This window comes from Muscardinus avellanarius, assembly GCF_963383645.1.
Source record: "Muscardinus avellanarius genome assembly, chromosome: 4".
NCBI classification, from domain to species: domain Eukaryota; kingdom Metazoa; phylum Chordata; class Mammalia; order Rodentia; family Gliridae; genus Muscardinus; species Muscardinus avellanarius.
Genome location: NC_137789.1, coordinates 152736977 through 152756745, shown reverse-complemented (window position 1 = coordinate 152756745; position 19769 = coordinate 152736977). Strand labels below are relative to the sequence as shown.

The 19769-nt window shown below is 51.5% G+C and overlaps 1 protein-coding gene across 5 annotated transcripts in view; it reads left to right on the top strand.

Annotated features, from left to right (window-relative positions):
* Nucleotides 1-1035: 1035 nt before the first annotated feature.
* FGFR2 (fibroblast growth factor receptor 2) overlaps nucleotides 1036-19769 on the top strand; it is a gene marked incomplete at both ends in the record, with an annotated part of 105464 nt that continues 86730 nt past the window's right edge. For 3 of the 5 annotated variants that reach the window (XM_080695414.1, XM_080695412.1, XM_080695411.1), the window contains one exon: nucleotides 1036-1210. In XM_080695414.1, coding sequence (XP_080551540.1) covers nucleotides 1036-1210 — 175 coding nt within the window. The remainder of the gene's footprint in view (nucleotides 1211-19769) is intronic. The other 2 variants (XM_080695413.1, XM_080695415.1) reach the window with 1 other exon arrangement.

Genomic DNA, 19769 nt, shown 5'->3' with positions numbered 1-19769 from the left:
GGGTAGCGTATTAAAAGTTACCGGGCCAATCACATACCGTGAAAACCGGCATGTCATCATTACTGATAACTCCTGCATTATTCATTGAGGTTTGCATCTGCTGTCTCTAAACCCCCTCGACACAGGTTGAAGATATTTAGGAGGCCCGCGCTACCCTGTAGTCAGGGGAAGGGAATCCGGGCTTTGAATGTCTTTGTGGATCAGCTGCTTTGAGCGTATTGCAGTTCTGTTCATGCTTTGTAAGTGGCTGTTTGGCGAAAGATTGAAATACACGTCTGCATTTGAAAATGAATCCTGACAAGTGTAAACGGGTGGGAATTTTTCGTAGCCTTCCTGAGATTCCTTTGATTTCGCCGGGCTCCTTTCTCCCAAGAGCTGCAGAGGGCGGACTCACCGCCCAGCTTCAGCCCAGCTGAAACCCAGGTCCACAAGCAGACGCCGCCACCGGCCAGCTTCCTAAAGCCTGGCTGAACTAAGAGACGTTAACGAGGCTGGTTCTGCCAACCAGAGCCTTTTTAACGTCTGTAGTTGCCCTTGAAACCAAGGGCACGGTGCTTCTATTTTGTGGGGGCCGTGGAGGTGGTGGTGCATCGGCAGGACGGCACACTTTACCTAACCAGAGTGACTGCACTTGTGGGTCTGGGTCTGTACAGCGGTTTTCTCTCTGTGTTTCTTTAAAGTATGCTTTAAAAAAAAAAAAAAAAGATTAGCTTAACGCGGCTTGGGGACCAATCTGGTTGAAGCACTGGGAATCCCAGGTGAGGAAGCCAGGCTTTGGAGATAATGAAAAAGAGCTTTGTTTGCACACACTGGAGAGGCTGAGAAACGGTCTTATCCCATTTGGGGTTAAGGGACCTGCGCTGGGAACGACAGCACTGATTCGCGGAATCTCTGACTTTCAGTGGGCAGTGGCCGTAGCAGCAGCAGCGGGTCCAGTAGCAGCCAGCCCAGCCGCAGCAGCAGCGCCCCGGTTCCTGAGCCCCCCGCGGGCTGAAGGCGTTGCAGGCAGTCCATGCTCCCGGAGGAAGTGTGCAGATGGGATTAACGTCCACATGGAGATATGGAAGAGGACCGGGGATTGGCACCGTGACCATGGTCAGCTGGGGGCGTTTCATCTTCATCGTCCTGGTCCTGGTCACCATGGCAACCTTGTCCCTGGCCCGGCCCTCCTTCAATTTAGTTGAGGATACCACCACGTTAGAGCCCGAAGGTAAGCTATCTCATTTCAGTTTCAGGGTACCAAGTTTGTTTGGGGGGGGTGGTCTGGGGAAAGTGGCACTTCATGGAAGGCCGGATTCAGAATCCCCCACCCCCTTTTTTTGGCTGCCAGGTAGTAGGTAGAATGGTAGAGTTTGGTGCTTTCTGCGTGCATCTGTCTGTGCCGGGCCAGGGAGGTCGCAGCAGCAACGCCCGGGGAAGTTGACTGTCATCTATAGCCTTGTGCAGTAGCTTTCTCGCTGGAGGGAGCTTTCTCCCTTGCAATGTACAGAGTTGCTATTTCTGGACAAAAGGCACCACGAAGGGGAATCACCAACATCTGAAATGCTGACGATTTCTTTTCATTGTTGAAGGAGAAAAGAAGCTTCTGAAGTTCAGCCCAGAGAGGCTCTGCATTGTGACTTTTACCGCCCTGGTAGTTCAGAATACTTCCATGGTGCGCCACAGAGTGGCCGATTCTGTTTTCGGGGGACTGGGAAGTGAGTCTACCACGGGGTCCCCGACCTCTGTGACGACTCAGTTTTCACGGGGCACCCTGAGGGTTTTCCTTTCTGGAGACTTAACTGCAGGGCCGGACGGGCAGCGGTGAGGGCCACGCCGGCTGAGCTGTCCAGCTGGGCAGATCTGGACCCTTTCTCCCCTCGCCGAGCCTCCGCTTGGTGCAGCGTTTTGGGATCTGTCATCAGGAGGGAATATTGGTAGCCGAGGTATTTTTCAGGCAGTAATCCGAGAGTAAAACGGCAGATTCCAGCACTCATCGCCACTTAATGAACCTGTTTGCTGAGAGCCCACCTGGAGCCTGGTTGGCTTGGGGAGCCCACCGGGTCCCCACTGGTGTCTGGAGTCAGCTGAGCTGTTGAGGAATGCAGAGACGCTTGGGGCAAATGAGCTGTACATCAGCCCGAGGGGCGGCGGGAGAGGCAGCGAGTCTGGCCTACGTAGCCCAAACAGGACTAGGCTGCCATTCCAGCTGAGACGGGTTCCCATAAGACCCCCTGCATAAAAGAGTAAGGACTGGGGCATCCGTGGCCTGAAGCCGAGGCTGGGAACCTCGGGTGACACAGAGGCGTGGTGGCTTTCTAATTACCAGGTGTGGTGACGTGTCTCCGGAACGGGAATCCGGTAGGAGTTCTGTCTGAGGCTCGCAGGCTCGGGAGGGAGCCGCCCCTTCGTGACTTGTGCGGTGACATCAGGGTGAACGTGGTTTGCAGCGCTTGTGTGTATTGAAGGCGCCACACGTGAGGGGAAAAGATCCTGGGTTCCGAGAGTCACGCCTGTGCTTCTTTAATTTTGCTAATAATTAAAGTGGATGTTTCCCCGACTGCCACTGTTCTCCCGAGGACGGTGCTGGCCACTCCTGCAGCCGCGCTGGGATTTCCTACAGCTCAGGCTGCAGGAGCGGCCCAGGGTAGGAAGAACTGTCATTTTCCATTTGGATTTTCAGGGCGCTGTTATTGTGCGTTTATTTCAACATAAAGTGTAAAATGGTCCTGGAGGATTTCGTGGGCCGCATTTAATTACTGTAGGAAGTTTCCAGTGCGTGCGTGTGTGTGTGGGGGGGACAGGTGAGGCAGAGGCGGGGAGCAGTGGGAAGGGTTGGAGCCTCCCGAATGGTTCTTTGTGTAAGAGTTTATATCCAACAATGTGAGCATTGTTGGGAGCAGCTCTTCCCGACCAGGGACCCGTGGAAGTGCGGAGGGTCACAGAGGGGGCCGCGAAGCCCCTGCAAACACTGACATGCTTTACCCGTGTCTTTCTGTGCATTTCTCTGGGTTCATACTTCTTAGGAGGTTTTCACCCAGAGTAGTGAGATTTACACTCGCCCACTCCCACGCCCCCAGAGGGCGCTTGGGAAAAGCCTAGAACCTCGGACCCATGTTACCTTCTCTGCCATCTGAAAGTCTAACGTTCAGTGAAGTTTTATTATTATTATTATTTTTAGGTGCTGGGGATTCAACTTGGGGGCATTCCAGCTCTGAGCTATACACACCCAGCCCTTTTGGTTTTGAAATAGGGTCTGGCTAAGTTGCTGAGGCTGACCTCAAACCTGTGATCCCCCTGTCCCAGCCTCCCCCAGGACTGGGATTACAGGCCTGTGCCACCGTGTCCCGCCCTCAGAAAGCATTGGCGAGTTTTAATTTGATTGGACATGAAGCACAGCTAGCACAGGGCCGGGCATCTCAGAAGCCCCTGGCGCGTGTCACTCTTGTTCCTGACTGTTGTTCCCAGCCAACTGGGAATGAAGGCCTTCCCAGCCGCCATGGCCGAGCCAGGGGCCAGTGTCATGAAGCAGACACGTGAGAAGGAACTTGCTTTTGATGGAGAAGGTAGCTGTGCGCACTCTGGAAGGTCTGTAAGATCCACAAGAAGTCCCTTGGCCCAATATTGTCATCTGATGAGAGAGAGAGAGAGAGAGAGAGAGAGAGTGTGTGTGTGTGTGTGTGTGTGTGTGTGTGTGTGTGTGTGTTACTGGAGATTGAACCCAGAGACATTCTGCTTCTGATCTACATACCCAGCCTTTTTATTTATTTATTTTTACTTACTTACTTAACTTAATTTTTTGTAGTGCTGGGGATGGAACCCAGGGGCATTCTACCTCCGAGCTACACCCCCAGCTCAATTTTTTATTCTTTATTTTGAAACAGGCTCTTGCTAAGTTGCAGAGGGCCTCACTAAATAGCTGAGGCTGGTCTCCAACTTGTCATCCTTCTGTCTCAGCCTCCCAAGCACTGGGATTACGAGTGTGCACCACCACACCTGGCTCCCCTTTTTATTTTTTACTTGGAAACCGTCTCACTAAGTTGCTGGGGCTGGTCTTGAACCTGCAATCCTCTTGTCTTAGCCCCCCAAGTACAGGGATTACAGGTGTGTGCCTGGCTTCTGTAGTGTTTTACTTTGGTGTTGGAGGTCATTAGAAGGTCCTTGGCCCCGCAGCTCCTGATTAGGCTCTGATGCTGCCAAATTGGAGTGAGCCAGTGTGTGTGTGCACACGCGTGTCCCTGTCTGCCCGCCATCTTTAGTGTAACTACAGCTTTGGTTAATAGCAGGCTCAGCTTTGACCTTCTAAGGTCTTATTTCCAAAACATTTTTGGTTTGCTAATTTGGAAGCTTGGTTTAGGCCATGTCTATTGGACCAGAGAAAAACGTGGCTAAGAGGTTCCTGAAGGAGCCTGGACGCCAGCACCACAGAACCTTTGTCTTTGGCCCCTTCAAGGGGAGCCCATGTCCTGCCATCCCAGCTTCATACACTATCATATCATGTCATATCATAGATGTTATCATATGTCATGCCCTGTCATGTATCTGTCTTCTGGTTCTGGACACTTTCGCAAGTGGTGATAGTGGGATCGGGCCCACTTTATTGATTTAAGAAGAAAATCTCGAGAAGATTTTTGTGGTTAATATTGCAGATGAAAAATGACTATTGGTTCATTGTTACAGGGGACAGCTGGATGGTGTGAATGCAGCTATTGATTCGAAGGGAGTGGTGGTTTGCAGGGCCAAGGACCGCTCTGTTGATTAATAGCCTGAATGTTTAGAGCCTGGTTATAGATTACAGAGAGGAGGGAACTCTTACTTTCAAATTCCTCCTGACATTGTCACCTACTCGGGTTAATTAAGTCATTGTTGACATTAAGGGAATCTTTGTTTATACCAGCCCAGCAGGAGCTAGAATACAAGGGCTTTTCCAGCCCCAAAGCCTTAATTACATTCCCACCCTCCGCGAAGCGTGATTCTGAAAAGCGCCAACCTGGGGGAAAAGTCATTCGCATGCTTTTTTTTTCCATACCAAGTTTTTGTCATTATGCTGTCCTGGACCAATTCGAGTTGGTCCAGAGTTCAGTAGCAGAGACAGTGGGTGTGGGATGAATGTGGCGACTCCCCCTAGTCAGATTTTTCCAGTGTGGCTTAAGGCTTTTGTCAGAAGTATTTAAATGCCAGGCTATCGGCCTTACGCATTTAATTGCAAGATAAAAGAAGAGAGAGAGAGAGAAAAAGAATATATCCGCATACCAAGAATGAATTATTTAAAATAATCTTCTGTTTTGTATTATCTGCACCTTTTTTTCCCTCAATATGAGTGTTAATATTTAAGAGTTGACTGTAACTTGATAGTTAGCTCAGGAACAAGGGTTTATTCTTGGTCAATTAAGGCAAATGCAGGCTTATGCAGTTAAACACACAATGAAGTACACATTCTTTATTAGTATATAAAGTATTTCACAATTCATAGACAAAGGACTGTGTTTAATATTACTTCTAGAGCAAAAATCTGGCAAGCCAGAGAATTGGTATTTGTATACATTTCTATTCTGGCTCCCTCTGATTCGAATTTGGAGAGAGAGAGAGAGAGAGAGAGAGAGAGAGAGAGAGAGAGGGAGAGAAGGAGAGAGAGAGCAAGCGAGAGGAGAGAGGAAGAATGAGTGTGTGTTTTACCTGTTTATTTTAACCAGTTAAAAGAATGAACATGAGCCCGTGTGATGGCGCACACTTGTAATCCCAGCATTTGGGAGGCTGAGATGGGAGGATCACGGTTTTTGGACAGCCTTTGCAACTCAGTGAGACCCTGTTTCAAAACAAAGAATAAAAAAAAATAGGGCTGGGGGTGTAGCTCAGAGGTAGAACGGCTCTGGGTACCATCCCCAGTACTGCAAAAAAAAAAAAAAAAACATTTACTTATGCAAAAAGCCTCCCCCCTCCCCCAGCTGTATCTGAAGACTTTTCAAGTCTTTCTGGCCAGTCCAGGGTGAGAATTCACATAACACGAGCGAGTGGGGATGAGATGCTGCTCATCTCAGACCTCATGAATAACGGCACGTGTATGAGGTAACGGGTGGTGTTTACGTGGGAAGAGCTGGCTGCGCGTTCCTATTCTGTGAAACGTGGCGCAGCGGCGCCTGTTTGGCTGTTTATTTAGCCAGGGTGATCTGAGGCCACCAACACCCCTACCTTCTTTCCCATCTCCACTTAACCTAACTGTGCCTTTGCAGGGAGACCTGGGGGGTGGGTGTGGGTGCAGGGGTCACCGGAGGCGGGAGCCCAGCTGGGTGGAGCTCCTGTGGCAAGGCTGGCTTCTTCGCAGAGAGAAGGGAAGTGGAGGAATGGCGTGGGGCGGTGGGGTTTGCAGGCTCCTCCTCACACATTAGGATCTGTTGGGAGGTGTGCAGCTGTGCAGAAATGTCTGCAGTCTTTATTTATTTATACTTTTCCTGGAGGGACGACTTTAGCCTGGCATTTTGGGTCTCTCTTATCTTTTTGCCGTATCCCAAGTGAGAGTTTGACAGGGTGCTACTTTTTGAGTGGTGCGAGCTCTCAGATGCGTGGTGGTGCGGAGCACACCACATCCTCACTGCATGGGGTTGCGCCATGGAGGTTACTCCCTGGGTTTGCTGTTTTTTTTTTTTTTGGTACTTAAGTTTGAACCCAGGGGCCCTCTACCTCCAAGCTTACACCCCAAGCGTCCCCCCACTCCCCTTTTTAGTTTGAAACAGAGTCTGCTCAATTGCTCAGGGTCTCGCCAAGTTGCTGAAGCTGGCCTTGAAACTGCGATCCTCCTGCCTCAGCCTCCTAAGTGCTGTGATTACCTGTGTGCACCTCTGCATGGGCCTCGGGGCTTGCCTTCTTAGTGTACTTTTCTTTAGCTGGTGTGGCCAGGTGTGGCTGCCTGGTGGGCCTCCTGTAAGGCCTGCAGCTCAGCCTTGTGCAGAGGTGGGCTTCTACGCAGCTGCGCGTCAGCTTCGTGAGGTCACGCTTTCCTTTGGAAATGAATGAAGGCCATAATTCTGACACGTGTTTTTCTCTCTTCCTCTGATTGTATACTATTTCTTTTTAGGGTTTGATAGAAAATCCAAGATGGCCACCCATCAGTGGTTGTCAGAGGCTATTTGTGGCTTCCATTTATGTAATTTCATAATTTTTACTTTTTGATATTTCTACAAAACTGTCCTTTACTCATTGGGACACGCCTTGATCATACTTGAAGATTGCATGTTAAGGTAGGCCGGCTTTAGAGCCTCATTCATCTTGGTTTTGGAAAACTTGTACCACGTGGAGTTTTGAAGAGTTGGGTATGCCAGGTCTGGTGGTGCAGGCCTGTAATCCCAGTACTTAGAAGGCTAAGATAGGAGGATTGCATATTTGCAGCCAGCCTCAGCAGCTTAGCAAGGCCCTCAGCAACTTAGTGACACTGTCTCAAAATAAAAAATAAAAATGATCTGGGGGAGGGGTGTAGCTCAGAGGTAGAATGCCCCTAGGTTCAATCCCCAGTAACACACACACACACACACACACACACACACACACACACACACACACGATGTTAGATATTTCATATTTCTTGAAGATACTAGATATTTCATTGGTTCTACTTTGGGTGTAATTACGCCCTATTGTAGAATTTTGCCACATCGTGCCAGGAAAATAAAATTCTGATTCTTTTCAACTGGACTGAATTGAGGAGCTAAGCGGTGGCCATTCTTTTCTTGAACCCCTTGTCCAACTAAAGAATTATAAATTCTGAAGCCAGGGCCTGGTGGGGCACACTTGTAATCCTTGTATTTGGGAGGCTGAGACAGGAAGATCGCAGGTTAGAGACCAGCCTCAGCAATTTAGCAAGGCCTTCTGAAACTTACTGAGAACCTATTTCAAACTAAAACATAAAATAGGGCTGAGGGTGTGGATCAGAGGCAGAATGCCCCTGGGTTCAATCCCCTCAGTACCATGAAAAACAAAAACAAAAACAAAAACAATTGTAACCGCCAGGTCAGTTCTGAGTGGTACACGTACATATGGGATTTCAGGTCATGGTGAACATGTTTTATGAGGAGGTTAAAAAGAGCTCATAAAGACGATGCTAATGGATTCAGGAATGACAACAGGCCGTATTTATTTGGATGATTTATGTAGCGCCTTTCCTTGGAACAACTCAATTCTCTGGCTCTCCGGTTAATAAGCTATGTAAACCGTCAGGATTATTTTCTAACCTTAGAACTCCTGGATTACCATATGTGACCTACTTTGACACATAACAATGGACTATTAATATTTTCCCACATGTGACCAACTGTAATGTTTAAAAGTATCCAGACATTGAAAATAGGCCGGCTGTGTGTGTGGGGGGTTGGTGGGGGGTGTTGGGTGTCATAAATTGAATCTTTGCGGAGGGAAAGTTTAGAGTTTAAATTCCTTTAGTGCCCCTCAAGTTTGGACTGTAAGTTACCCGTAGGATAGCCTTGGGCCACAGCTGCCTTCAAGGGGCCTCCTTCCTGACCTGCTAAGCCCCCTGGATTCCCACGAAGACCTGCTCGTATTCCCACCAAGCTGTAGTGGGCACACTATTGGACCTGCATCTAGGTGTTATTAACGTTTCAAGTTTTAAACTACTCATATCTTTATTTATTTATTTATTTATTTTATTTATTTTTTTGGTGGTACTGGGGTTCCTGGAAGCCCTTCTACCTCCGGGCTATACTCCCAGACCTATTGTTTACATTTTCATTTTGGAAACAGGGTCTCCTAAACCAGTGCGCGGCTGGCTTCGAACCTGCGCGATCCTCCTGTCTTTGCCTCCCAAGCGCGGGGATTTCAAGTGTGCACCACCATGCCCGGCTAAACTACTCATATCTTTAAAAGACCAAAACTCAGGTGTGGCTCAGAAGTAGAATGCACCTGGGTTTGATCCCCAGGACCACCAAACAAAAACAAAACAAAACAAAAAAAACTCTATACAATAAATGGCTGTGATGACTTTTTTTTTTTTTTAAGAGAAAGGAATTAGGTTGTTTTGAATGGTACATGATGTGCTTTCTGTAAGCACATTTATGGAGGGACTTGGCCTTGGGGGCTGGGATTGAATGCTTACACTATCTACTCATGTCTTGACCTTGGATAAGTTAGATAACCTCTGTGGGCTTCAAAGATAATATCTCTCTGCTGCTCAGAGCGTGCAGATTAAATGCAAATGGATGTAAAGTCCCGCAATGTTTGGCCCAGGTTAGATGCTAAGTAGCAGATGGTTTCCTCCCTACTCCACCCACTTCCTTGCCCAAGTAAACTTAAAACCAATATTTCATAGACTGATAAGATGTTTACCCTACCTTGTACAATGATAAGTTTTCTGGTGAGGGGAAGCTACATTAATTGAAATGGAAAAGGAGCTCCAGGTCTTGGGTTGGTCTCATCCTTTTTATTATCGTGGGCTTTTGCAAGCCCCGGGGGTTTTAGAAACACGACCCTCTTGCTGCTTGAAGTCCAAATGGTTCAGGGTTGACATTTTTTTTTTTTCTTCTCTTGCTGGAAAAAGTCAGCGACTGCTTTGCAGTGAAAAGTGGGCCACGTACACAAGATGCACAACATATTTTGAAAAAAGAAAAAGAGTTTCTGACTGAGGTTTCCAAAGAGTTGACCTAAGGCCCTGTGAAGAACAACAGAGAGGAGGTTGTGGGGCCGGTGGGGTGGGGGTGGCGCGCTGTGCTTTCAGCCAGGCCCCTGAGCGCAGCTCCCAGCACATCGCCGTCACGCTTGCCTCCTGGCTTCCTGCACGACTGCTGGGCGCTCCTGCATGCACAGGTTGGCTGGGCTTTCAGTCTGCAGGAATGGGAGCTCAGGAAGGTCCGTCTCTTAGGAGGGATGGTACTGGATAGGACCCGGCAGGGGATGGTGGTGTCCTGCATCTTCAGCCTGTTCTTGGGAGATGATGATTATCACGTGGGTGGATGAGGTCAGGCTCTTTAGCCCTTTTCCTAGAGATGATGATGATGATGAGGAGGAGGAGGAGGAGAATGGTCATGGTGGCATGGTGATGGTATACTTTGAGGTATTATCTCTGATTTTAATAATCTGGCAGATCCCCGGTACTCCTCTTCACATTTTATGGATAAGTTGAGACTCTTGGAGACAAGTGACTTCTCCGTGATGTCACAGACACTGAAATACGCCTAGGCCTTTGAGTGCATTTAGTGATGCAAGATAGATTTCACAGGTAACTCCTTTCTGAACAGGAGGGTTTTTTTTTTTTTGGTGGTACTGGGGATTGAACCCAAAGGCATTCTACCTCCAAGCCACACCCCCAAGCTCTATTTTATTTTTTATTTTGATTTTGAAATAGGGTTTTGCTAGGTTGATGGAAGCCTCACTACTTGCTGAAGTTGTCCTTGAATCTGCAGTCCTCCTGTCTCGGCCTCCCGAGTACTAGGATTACAGGTGGGCACCACTCTGCCCGGCCGAGGAGGATATTTTGTGGCACACTGCTGTGGCCATCTCAGTTTTTCCTAAATATTAAACTTGTCAGGGCATTTGAGGGTCGATTCTGTCTCTTCTTCACAGACCCACACCTACCCCAAAGTAACCTGAAGAAAAATCTCAGGTAGTAAAAAGATCTCAGCGGTTATCACTTTGGGATTCTTCTCGAATGACCCCTTAGTGGTAAGAAGCCAGTCCTGTCTGCCGCTCAGGGCCATCGGCGACAGGCTGCACTGGCCCCAGGGCTGAGCCAGGCCGAGGCCCATGGCAGGAGTTCCGGATAAGAAGGCCCGCTTGCTAGTGTCCACGGGCACATCGGTGCCTCAGTGAGCAGTCCACACCCATGCGCCTTCCCTGGCCCAGAGACCTCAGTGGTTTGTCCTGGCCCTCAGTACATTAGTCTTTTTGGTTACTACTTTGATATCATGTCAAGATTTTTTTCTCCTGCATTTCCAGTTTGCAACAGGAAGTCAAAACCACCTGTGCCTGGAACTCCTTACGACTTGTAGTTAAGGAAATGACAAGGACCAAGGACTTACTTGGTCTTTCCAATGTCACTTCCCTGCAGAAAAACATCTCCTCCTCCTGCACCAACCAACACCCTCCTCCTTCTCCTCTAAAAAAAAAAAAATCCAAGAGTGAAACACATACAGTTACCTCTTGCTTCTTCAGCCCTGCCCAGGAAGGGTGTCCCTAGGGGGAAAAATGACCAAGGAATAGAGCCTGTTTTATTTTTATTTTTTAATATTTTGCAGTACGAGGAATAGAACCCAAGGGGCATTCTACCTCAGAGCTACACCCCCAGCCCTGTTTTTTATTCTTTATTTTGAAACAGGGTCTCACTGAGTTGCAGAGGGCCTCACTAAGTAGCTGAGGCTGTCCACGAACCGCGATCTTCCAGGTCTCAGCCTCCCCAATGCTGGGATTACAAGCGTGCGCCACCACGCCCGGCTATGGGCCCATTTTTAAAGCAGGCAGAGCGTTCACTCTCATAGTCAAACACCACCAACAACAAAGCAAGTGGACTCTGATTGGCTCCGGTGGATGTGGAGTGGGTAGCGCTGCTTTAGCGGGCTGAACTCCGCGCCACTCCGTTGTGCAGTGGTTACGGATGCCCAGGGTCCCCGCGCTCAGAGAGAGGGCTGCGAGCTGGAGGGCAGGTGGGCTTCTTGGCAGAAGGAGCCAGGGCTCCCCTCTGAACCGGGCCGCCTGGGGGCTGCGCGTCCCAGAGCTTGGCAGAGACTCTTCCAGGCGCTGGGTCCTTGCTGTGGCTTGAGTTTGTTCATTCATCTGTTCCCCAGAGTATCTTTTGAGACCCTACTATGTGCTGGGTTCTGAGGGGATAGAATGACAAGCAGATACTAGACATGTGTGTGCGCACGTGCAGGCTTCTGTCAAATGAGGGGCTCGTGCTAACCCACAGTAAAGATGCTGTGAAGGACAAGCAGGTGTGCCCCAAAGGGATTCTGGGAGCGGCAAGAGCTCAGCATGCTGCCGTGGGATGGGGTCAGCAGGTCTGTGTAGCTGGTTTAGGATTGTGTGGGGGCTTGGACGCTGCAGCTTCTGTGGCAGATCTGCACCTTCAGGGGGTCGCCACCGGCTGGCTCTACTCACACAGCCATCTTGCCTGCAAGGTCGCCCTGTGCCGGCCAGGGAGTGCCCAGGCCTGGCCTCTCTGCTGTCTAGGGCTGGGGGAGGCTGAGTTGCTGTCTGAAGAAGGCATGCAGCTGGGCTCAGAGGCTGCGCTGCCTCCATTAAGGCAAGGTGGGGCTGGCCTTGGTGCTGGGGCTGGTGGGAGGCCGGGCGGCGTTTGAGCTGATCATTTCAGCCTGCTCCTTGACAGTCTCTTTTCTGGCTCCGCCTCCCTGCTTCCCTCTGATCAGAAGAGTTTCCTGCAAGACTGTTGTGGAGGAAGGGAGCCGGCGATGCCTGGGCGGGCAGGAGAGCCACCCGGGCCTGGGCAACCTGGGACGCCCTGTGCATTGGAATCTTGGTGTTGGGGTGACCAGCCCTTTGAGCATCCAGCGCTTTGAGGGTTTTAAAAAGGTTTCTGCAGAGAGGTAGGATGCTTTAGATTTGTTTTCTTACAGCTCTTACCTCTATGCAAATCTGCGGTATAGGGCAGGGGAGAAAAGTGAACCACGGTGGCGCCATCTTAATTTGGAATTTCCTGAACTAATAGGGCTTTTGGTCTTCCCCTCTGGGACAGCATCCCCAGAGGGGAAGTTTTGCTTTTCTCTACAAAACATCAGAGCAAAAGTGATCCTGTGGCTGGGACCTGCCTCTCCCGGGGTCTGTGGTGCAAAACCAGCTGGGACTGTGCTGTGCCCACCTTCGAGGCCCCTCCCTCCCAGGAATAACTTTGGGGAACCCCTCTGTGAGGTCAGTCATTCCTGTCCAGCTGCCTGCTGAGGACTACCGGGATAGAGCCGCTCTTCCAGCCACCACTCTGGCCAGGCCTGAGCTCGCTGAGGCCGAGGAGCCCAGGAGCGGTGTCCAGCCCATTCTAATGAGCGGGGCCATCTGTTTCCCAGTCTCCAGCTGCTGCCTCTTCACTTGTAGATGGCTGGGATGCTGCAGGGGGACCAGTCCAGGACACAGCTGCAGCCTCTGAACGGGTGTTGGAACTGGGGTCCCGCTGAGAGAAGAAAGGGCGAGCCCTTTAAGTAAACTTGCTGGGCAATATCCCCAAAGGTCCCCAGGTTGAAAAGCAGGAGGCCGCCCTGCCCGCCCAGAATAACTCATAACCTTCCTTCTCTTTCCTTTTGTAGCCAGGCCACTTAAAAAGCATTCTTTATTCAGAAAGTACTGAGAGAGAGAGAGAGAGAGAGAGAGAGAGAGAGAGAGAGAGAGAGAAAGAGAGAGAAAGAGAGAGAGCGGGCCTGTCCTGTGCCTGGGGAAAACGGCACATAGGATTTGGCCATCGATCTGTCGCTTAAGGGACTTTGAGGGCGCATGCCTCTCTGAGCACACATTGTTTTTGTTTACTGCAGTGTCAGAGAGGAGTGGTTTCCCCTCCAGAGCCACAGGTGACACTGAGCGTGGGAAGGTGACTATTCCTGAAAACTTGCTTGTGGCGTGCAGCGGGCTGCGGGCTGGGGTGGCTTTCTGGAGTGCGGGGCTGTGCAAGGCTGGTGGGAGGGCGGTGATACGCTTCTCAGCCCCGGAGCCTGCCTAGTCTCCGTGAGATGTTCCTGGGCCTCACGTATAACTCTCAGGTCCCCTCCGATCTGTTGGGTGGCTGAGCAGTGAGTGGTATTTTAATGAGCCGGAGGCCGCTTCCCTCAGTAAACCAATCAAGCAGGTCTCCTAGACGGGCATCCAGAACGACAGTCTCCCAAGGTCTCCAGATGTTTGTCCCCACCCAGGTAATGGGCAGAGATATACACTGATAGATTTGTTCACTTGAAAGGAAATCCTGTTTTGAAGTGAGAGGGATGCAAACTGAGGCTAGAGAAAGACATCTGCTGACCTGTTAGTATAGTCCTGACCTCTAAGAAGACGCAGGACTAAGATGGATCCCGGGATGGCCTCGGTCGTCCTTCTGCTGATGTTGGCCGGCAGCAGCCGACTTGGAGTGGCCCCTGTCCTGTCCCGCGAACTGTGACTAAGGATGGCTCCGCTATTGCTGCTGCAGGCCCTGCCCAGGTATCTTCTCTCATTTCTTATGGTTTCCAGTTCGCTGGGGAGAAAAAATGAAGGATTAGAAAAGCCAAGGGTCACGGGATTTTAAGTGGCAGAACCGGGATTCTCTCTGTTCAGAGTCTGCATTTTCAACATCCCTACCTGCATCCTGGCCTTCTCCAAAGGGATGGCAGCGAAGGACCAAGGAGAGGTGGAGCTGTGAAGCTGGTGCCACCCGGGGCGGGGGTCTGGCTGTGGAGCACAGCTGGTTATTACTACTTTGCAAGGTGCTGGGGCTACCTGGGCCGCCTGGCTCCAGTGCTGTCTTTGGGACTCAGGAACAAAGGTGTTGTTTGAAGTTTAGATTTCAGATCTGAAAATGCCAGGCATTTATCTTCCAGGGCGACAACTCTACAAGGCCACCCTGGCCCTTAAGATCATGCCACTCAAGGTTGGACACATCTGTCCACTCCTTTCCCTCCTGGGGACCCCGCGTCCCCTTCCTGCTGTTAGAGTGCCGAGCGCAGCCCTGGTCCTGCTCCCGAGCGAGGGCTGCAGGTGGCTACAGTCTGCAGGGCCAGCTTTTGGTGACAGTGTCCTGAGAAGCCCTGCAGACGGGAGGAGTGCCCGCTCACTCTGTGTGTTTTCAGGAGGAGGAGGTGGCTCAGGGCCGGCTGGCTGGGCGGCCATGGACAGAGTGCTCATTGTACGTTGGAGCTGGGGAGCGCAGGGCTGGCCATAACTTGTAATGCAAGTTTCTACTTCCTGGGCGCTATAGGGTCTCACGGCCCATCTCTTTGGGATGTGCTTTCTGAACAGAAAGCTCAGTTTTGCAGTTCTTGCTCAAGCAAAGCAGCCAATAGCTAGGGATTCCATGCGGAAGGTACCGACCTGGTACTGATTCTGTACACGTGTCTTGATGGCCCAATGGGCGTTTTGCTCTCGTGAATGTAAAAGCGGAATGCATGTATCACGGTGGGGAGCAGTTGGGGGGGTCTCTTTGCACCTCTCTTCCCATTTTGCGAACACTATCACTGGAAGCCTGAAACGTCAGGATGGGAGAGAGGAGATGCCAACGTTTCCACTTGGGTCCAAGTGTCAGGGGTCCGGTGGCCCCCTCCTCACCAAGCGCCTTCTTAGGCTTGTTGCTCCTCTGCATTTTTATTGTCTCATGGGCGCCAACATAATTTCTTTCAAATGTAGAGAGCTGTTCACCCTGTCTCTCATAGACCTAAATTGCGGGAGGGGTGTGCCTAAATATATCGTTTTTAATGGTTACCATATTGGAAACATTAGCCACTTTCCATCTGAGGAAGCAGGGAGTGAGCCAGCCCAGAGTTTCTAGAGCCGTCAAGCTACTGCTGCAGATGTAGGTATTAGTGGTTGTGGTGGTACCGGCGACACCGACGGAGGGCATTTCAAGGTCTGGCATGGGCCTTTAGGTTGTCGTGACAGTTGTTGGGAAAGAGGAAGGCTCACAGGGTTCGTAGCCTCCTCTCTTACCCACTGTTCACCGCGGTGACTTCTTTCTGAGCCCCGTTTCTGTGTGGGCAGTGTATCTTTTCGGTACTGGGGACTAAACACAGGGGCGTTCTACCTCTGAGCTACACCCCTGGCCCTCTTTTATTTTTTATTTTAAAATGGGGTCTTACTGCGTTGCTAAGGGTCTTGCTAAGTTCCGGAGGCCGGCTTTGAACTTGCAGTTTTCTGTCTCAGCCTCCCCAAGTACTGGGATTGCAGGCGTGCACCACCACGCCGGGCTGGCAGGGCTTCCTGAGGTTGAGCGCTTACATCTTTATGCCGCACAGAACAGCATTCCCTCTTCCCTCCCTTTACAAACAAGTAGTACCTACCTGTGCCTAGAAGGGCTCTTTTTGATGTCAGGATTTTTGTCTTCCTACAAGTTGGCTCTTGCAAAGGGAAGCTTTGAGGGGCCTGAGCTGGGGCAGCCAGCTCTGTGGACGCCGACTTGGTGTCTGTACCGAGTCCCCGTCATTAGAGGCAGTTCTTCCGACACCATCGCTGGACCCCTCCACCTCACTGCCACTCTGCCAAGTTCCTGTGCCCTTTGCACAGAGTATGTTATGGCAAACTGGGCACTGTGCTCTTCCAAAGGCCGGGTCTTGCTAAGCGTCACGGGTTTCCAAAAAGCCAGGCTGGATGCGCCAGGTGCCTTCCGACCAGTTTGCGCGCCCCAGCTCAGGGGTTGTAAATATGCGAGGTGTTCTGCACTCTCTTCCAGGAGGACAGCTCAAGCATCTTGCCGGGATCCCGGAGTGCCACTCCAGGACGTTCTAAAGGCCAGGAGGCGGGGAGAGCTCAAGGGCGGGTGCCTCCGCTGCCCTCACCTGCCAGGCACTCCCTGTGGGTGGCTTTGCAGTGACATTTGCAGCTTGATCCGCGTGTTTCTCTGTCAAGACTTTTGGCAGTCCCACATTTGTAATAAAAATACAAATGTTTATTTGTATTGTACTAGGTGGCAGAATGTCTGGGAGGAGAAACCCAGGCCATTTTATTATGCTTGCCCCAGATGCTCCCAGCTCGGTTCTGTGGGCCAAGCTGTGCCCTGGGGCAGCAGTGGGGGGGCTGGCAGCAGGGGGTGGGGGAGGTGGGTTTAGCTCCCAGCCTAGGCCTCCTCCCTCTGTCTCCTCCTCTTCCTCCTCTCCCTCCTCCTCCTCCTCCTCCTCCTCCTCCTCCTCCTCCTCCTCCCTTCCTATCTTTTCCCTCCCTGCCCCCTTTATTCTCTCTCCATTTTCCTTCTCTACTTTCTCGCCTCTCCCATCATTTTCCTCCTTTTCTTCCAGAGGAATCTGTTCACAGATTTTTTCCTTGGTCCTCTTTTAAGAGGATTGTGTTTAGAGTTTGAATACCCCTGGCTTTCTGAGAGGGAGAACCCTCAGGGGTATGTGTTCTGGGGCGACCCCGCTGCACCCTTGAAACTGGGACCATCTAGATTTTTGGAAAGGCAGCGTCCTGGGGACGCCCCAGAAGCCCCTTTCTCTGTGAAGGTGAAATGTGGCGTGGCTGGCTGTGCCATCGGCATTTTCCTTCCAGAAGGTTCGAGTCTGTCATGTATTCCCCTGGAGACGATTGGCCAGGGCGTGACTCGGGTTCCCATCTGCTCTCTGTTTGCATTTGGGCGCCATTTCAGAAACCACACGGGAAAGTTTATAGGCAAACATGATACAAAGTGACAGTCTGAAGTGCTGCTATCTTGGTTTGGCAACAAGAAGTGTTACCTGAAGTAGCTCACTGTTTCCAGACTCTAACTGTGCCCATCCAGACAGCCCTCCGATGGCGCTGGCGCTGGGGGAGGATTCAGCGGGCGTGCACCGGGGAGCCAGAGTCCCGGGTACTGACCAGCATGGGATTCTCTCTCCGAGGGCGGCAGGTGCAGAGCGGAGGATCCACCCCCTTCCTCCACTTGCAGGGAAGCAGACTCTTGTGGCTTGTCCAGGATGTCAAACCCATCTCCTGGGTGATGCCACACCCAGGGTTCACGACCTCTCCCTGGATCTGCTGAGGGACTTGAAGGGTCAGATCTTCCGGCCTCAGTTTCCCTCTCCCGGTTGCAGTCTCTTCTGTTCTGAATTTCCGTCTGCTCCAAGAGATACTGGCGGGAGGGAGTTCTGGGGAGCGAGTGGCTCGGTCAGGCAGGGGTCCCCCAGGCTGCAGTGGGTGACCCTGTGTTCTCACCGTTTACTTTATGACTAGCTGAAGGCGTGCCCCCTCTTTCATTTTCCCGAAAGGCAGAGGAGTCAGCTTACCGAGAAGCTGCCTCACGCACGCGAGCTGCCAGCACTTGTCTGTGTTGGAAGCTTTGGCGGGAGGCGCCAAGGCTGGCGCCGTGGGGCGCAGCAGGTGGACGCCAGCCCTCCCAGAAAGTAAACCCGTCACCTTGTTTGCTCAGCAGGCTTAGGCGACACGACAGACCGTCCAGCATGGGCGCCTTTGTTCCAACTTGCTGGCTTCTTCTCCAACTCCATTTTCTATTCTGAAAAATATGTGGGGACCTGCTTTCAGTGAGTGGAAACTTCTGGAAGAGCGTTTGGTGAGAGCAGAGTGTGTTTTAGCAGGAACGGGACCTGTGGGCTGTGTGCCCCGTGGAAAGGTGTACTGTAGCACCAGAAGCATCCAATCCAGGACCTGCGAATACGGCTATAAAAGGCATTGTTGAGATTTCCCAGGGAATTCCGTGCCCTGTGTCAACTGTCATATTTTACAGAGCAGGCCGCGCAGCTGGGTGGAGTCGGGGAGGGAGCACCCGTGTCGGCGGCGGCGGGAGGCTGTCCAAGCTGGGGGTGTGGGCGAGGTGGGTGGACGCAGCATCCCCGGCAGCAGATCGTCTTTGGCCAACCTCAGAACAGTGCGGGGCGAGTTTGGCTGGGAGATGTTCACCAAGGACTGTGAGAGCTGTGTTTGCAGGGCACAGACTCCCAGGTGACCCGGAGTATTCAATCGCCGGAGAGAAGCCAAAGTCCCTGAGAAAGCAAAGGGCGTGAACAGTGTCCGCGTGGCTAACACTGGGCCAGCTCGGGGGCTCTGGGCACGCTGGCCCAGAGCTGCCTGCGTTCAGTGACCTTTGAGCTGGGTCGTGGCGATGCTGGGTAACCTGGGAAGGGCTGGTGTGGCACTGTCCCTCGCACTGTGATCCCAGCCCCCTTCTGCCTCTCTGAATATCCCTTTCTTATTGACCCCGCCTTATTGTTTCAGCCTCTTCCTTCCCTTTTTTCTGCTTTTCTTCATCCACTGCCCTTTCTCCCCAGCATGTGCTTGAAGTCTTCCTAGGGCGCCTTGGGATGTGGCTGCATTGATCGCCACAGATACCACTGACCTGAGGGACCTTTTGTGAAACTGGCAGAGGAGGGAGGGAGGGCGGGCCAGGCTCTCTGGACCTATCAGGGCAGCAGTTACTGGACCGAGGCTTGGAAGTTGGGGTGGCTTGGTTTTCTGAATGAAGTCATTTATCTTCTGATCTATTTGGGGGAGATTTTTTTTTTTTTTTACCATCCTTGAGGCTTGTCATCTCAAGAGTGAACCGAGCGACAGTTTTGACCTGGTTTTACTGGAAACAGGTTCCATTTTTAGTCCGTCAAGACATCTTAACTGCCCATCGAGGTGGGAGCCCATCAGGAACATCGGTCGGTGTCTTGAGATGCAATGCAGATGTTCCCCGATCGTCCTCTGGACACGGAGGCACCCAGTCGTGGTGGGCATCTTCGCTTTGGGGAGCTGAGTGACAGTGGCTATCACTGGCTTCTTGGGTTGTAGCTGGACGATGAAATTCACATTCGGCAGCTCATTGGAGCCCCGCAGATAAAGGCAGGATATTTGGGAGTCCCTGCTCCTCCACAGTGGGGAGCCTGCGGCTGAGGTGTCAGGCGGGGTAGGAACCGCCGGAGCTCAGGGTGTCTAATTCATATCCAGGACAGCGCCCTCGTACCAAGCACCTCCGCGGTCTAGGCGCTAACCAGACTTGATCCCGCCCAGGAGCCGCCGCAGTCCCTGGCTCTTCTTTGTGCACTGACAGGCGTGTTTTGGTAACATTGCCCCAGCGACTCAGACACCCCAGGTTTCAGCAAGACTTGGTGGTTCACTGATTTCTTGTGAAGGAAGGGATTCTCAGTAAAAACACTTCTTTTAGAAACAGAGAAATCTGCCTTGTCAGGAGAGAGGCCTGCAGCCTT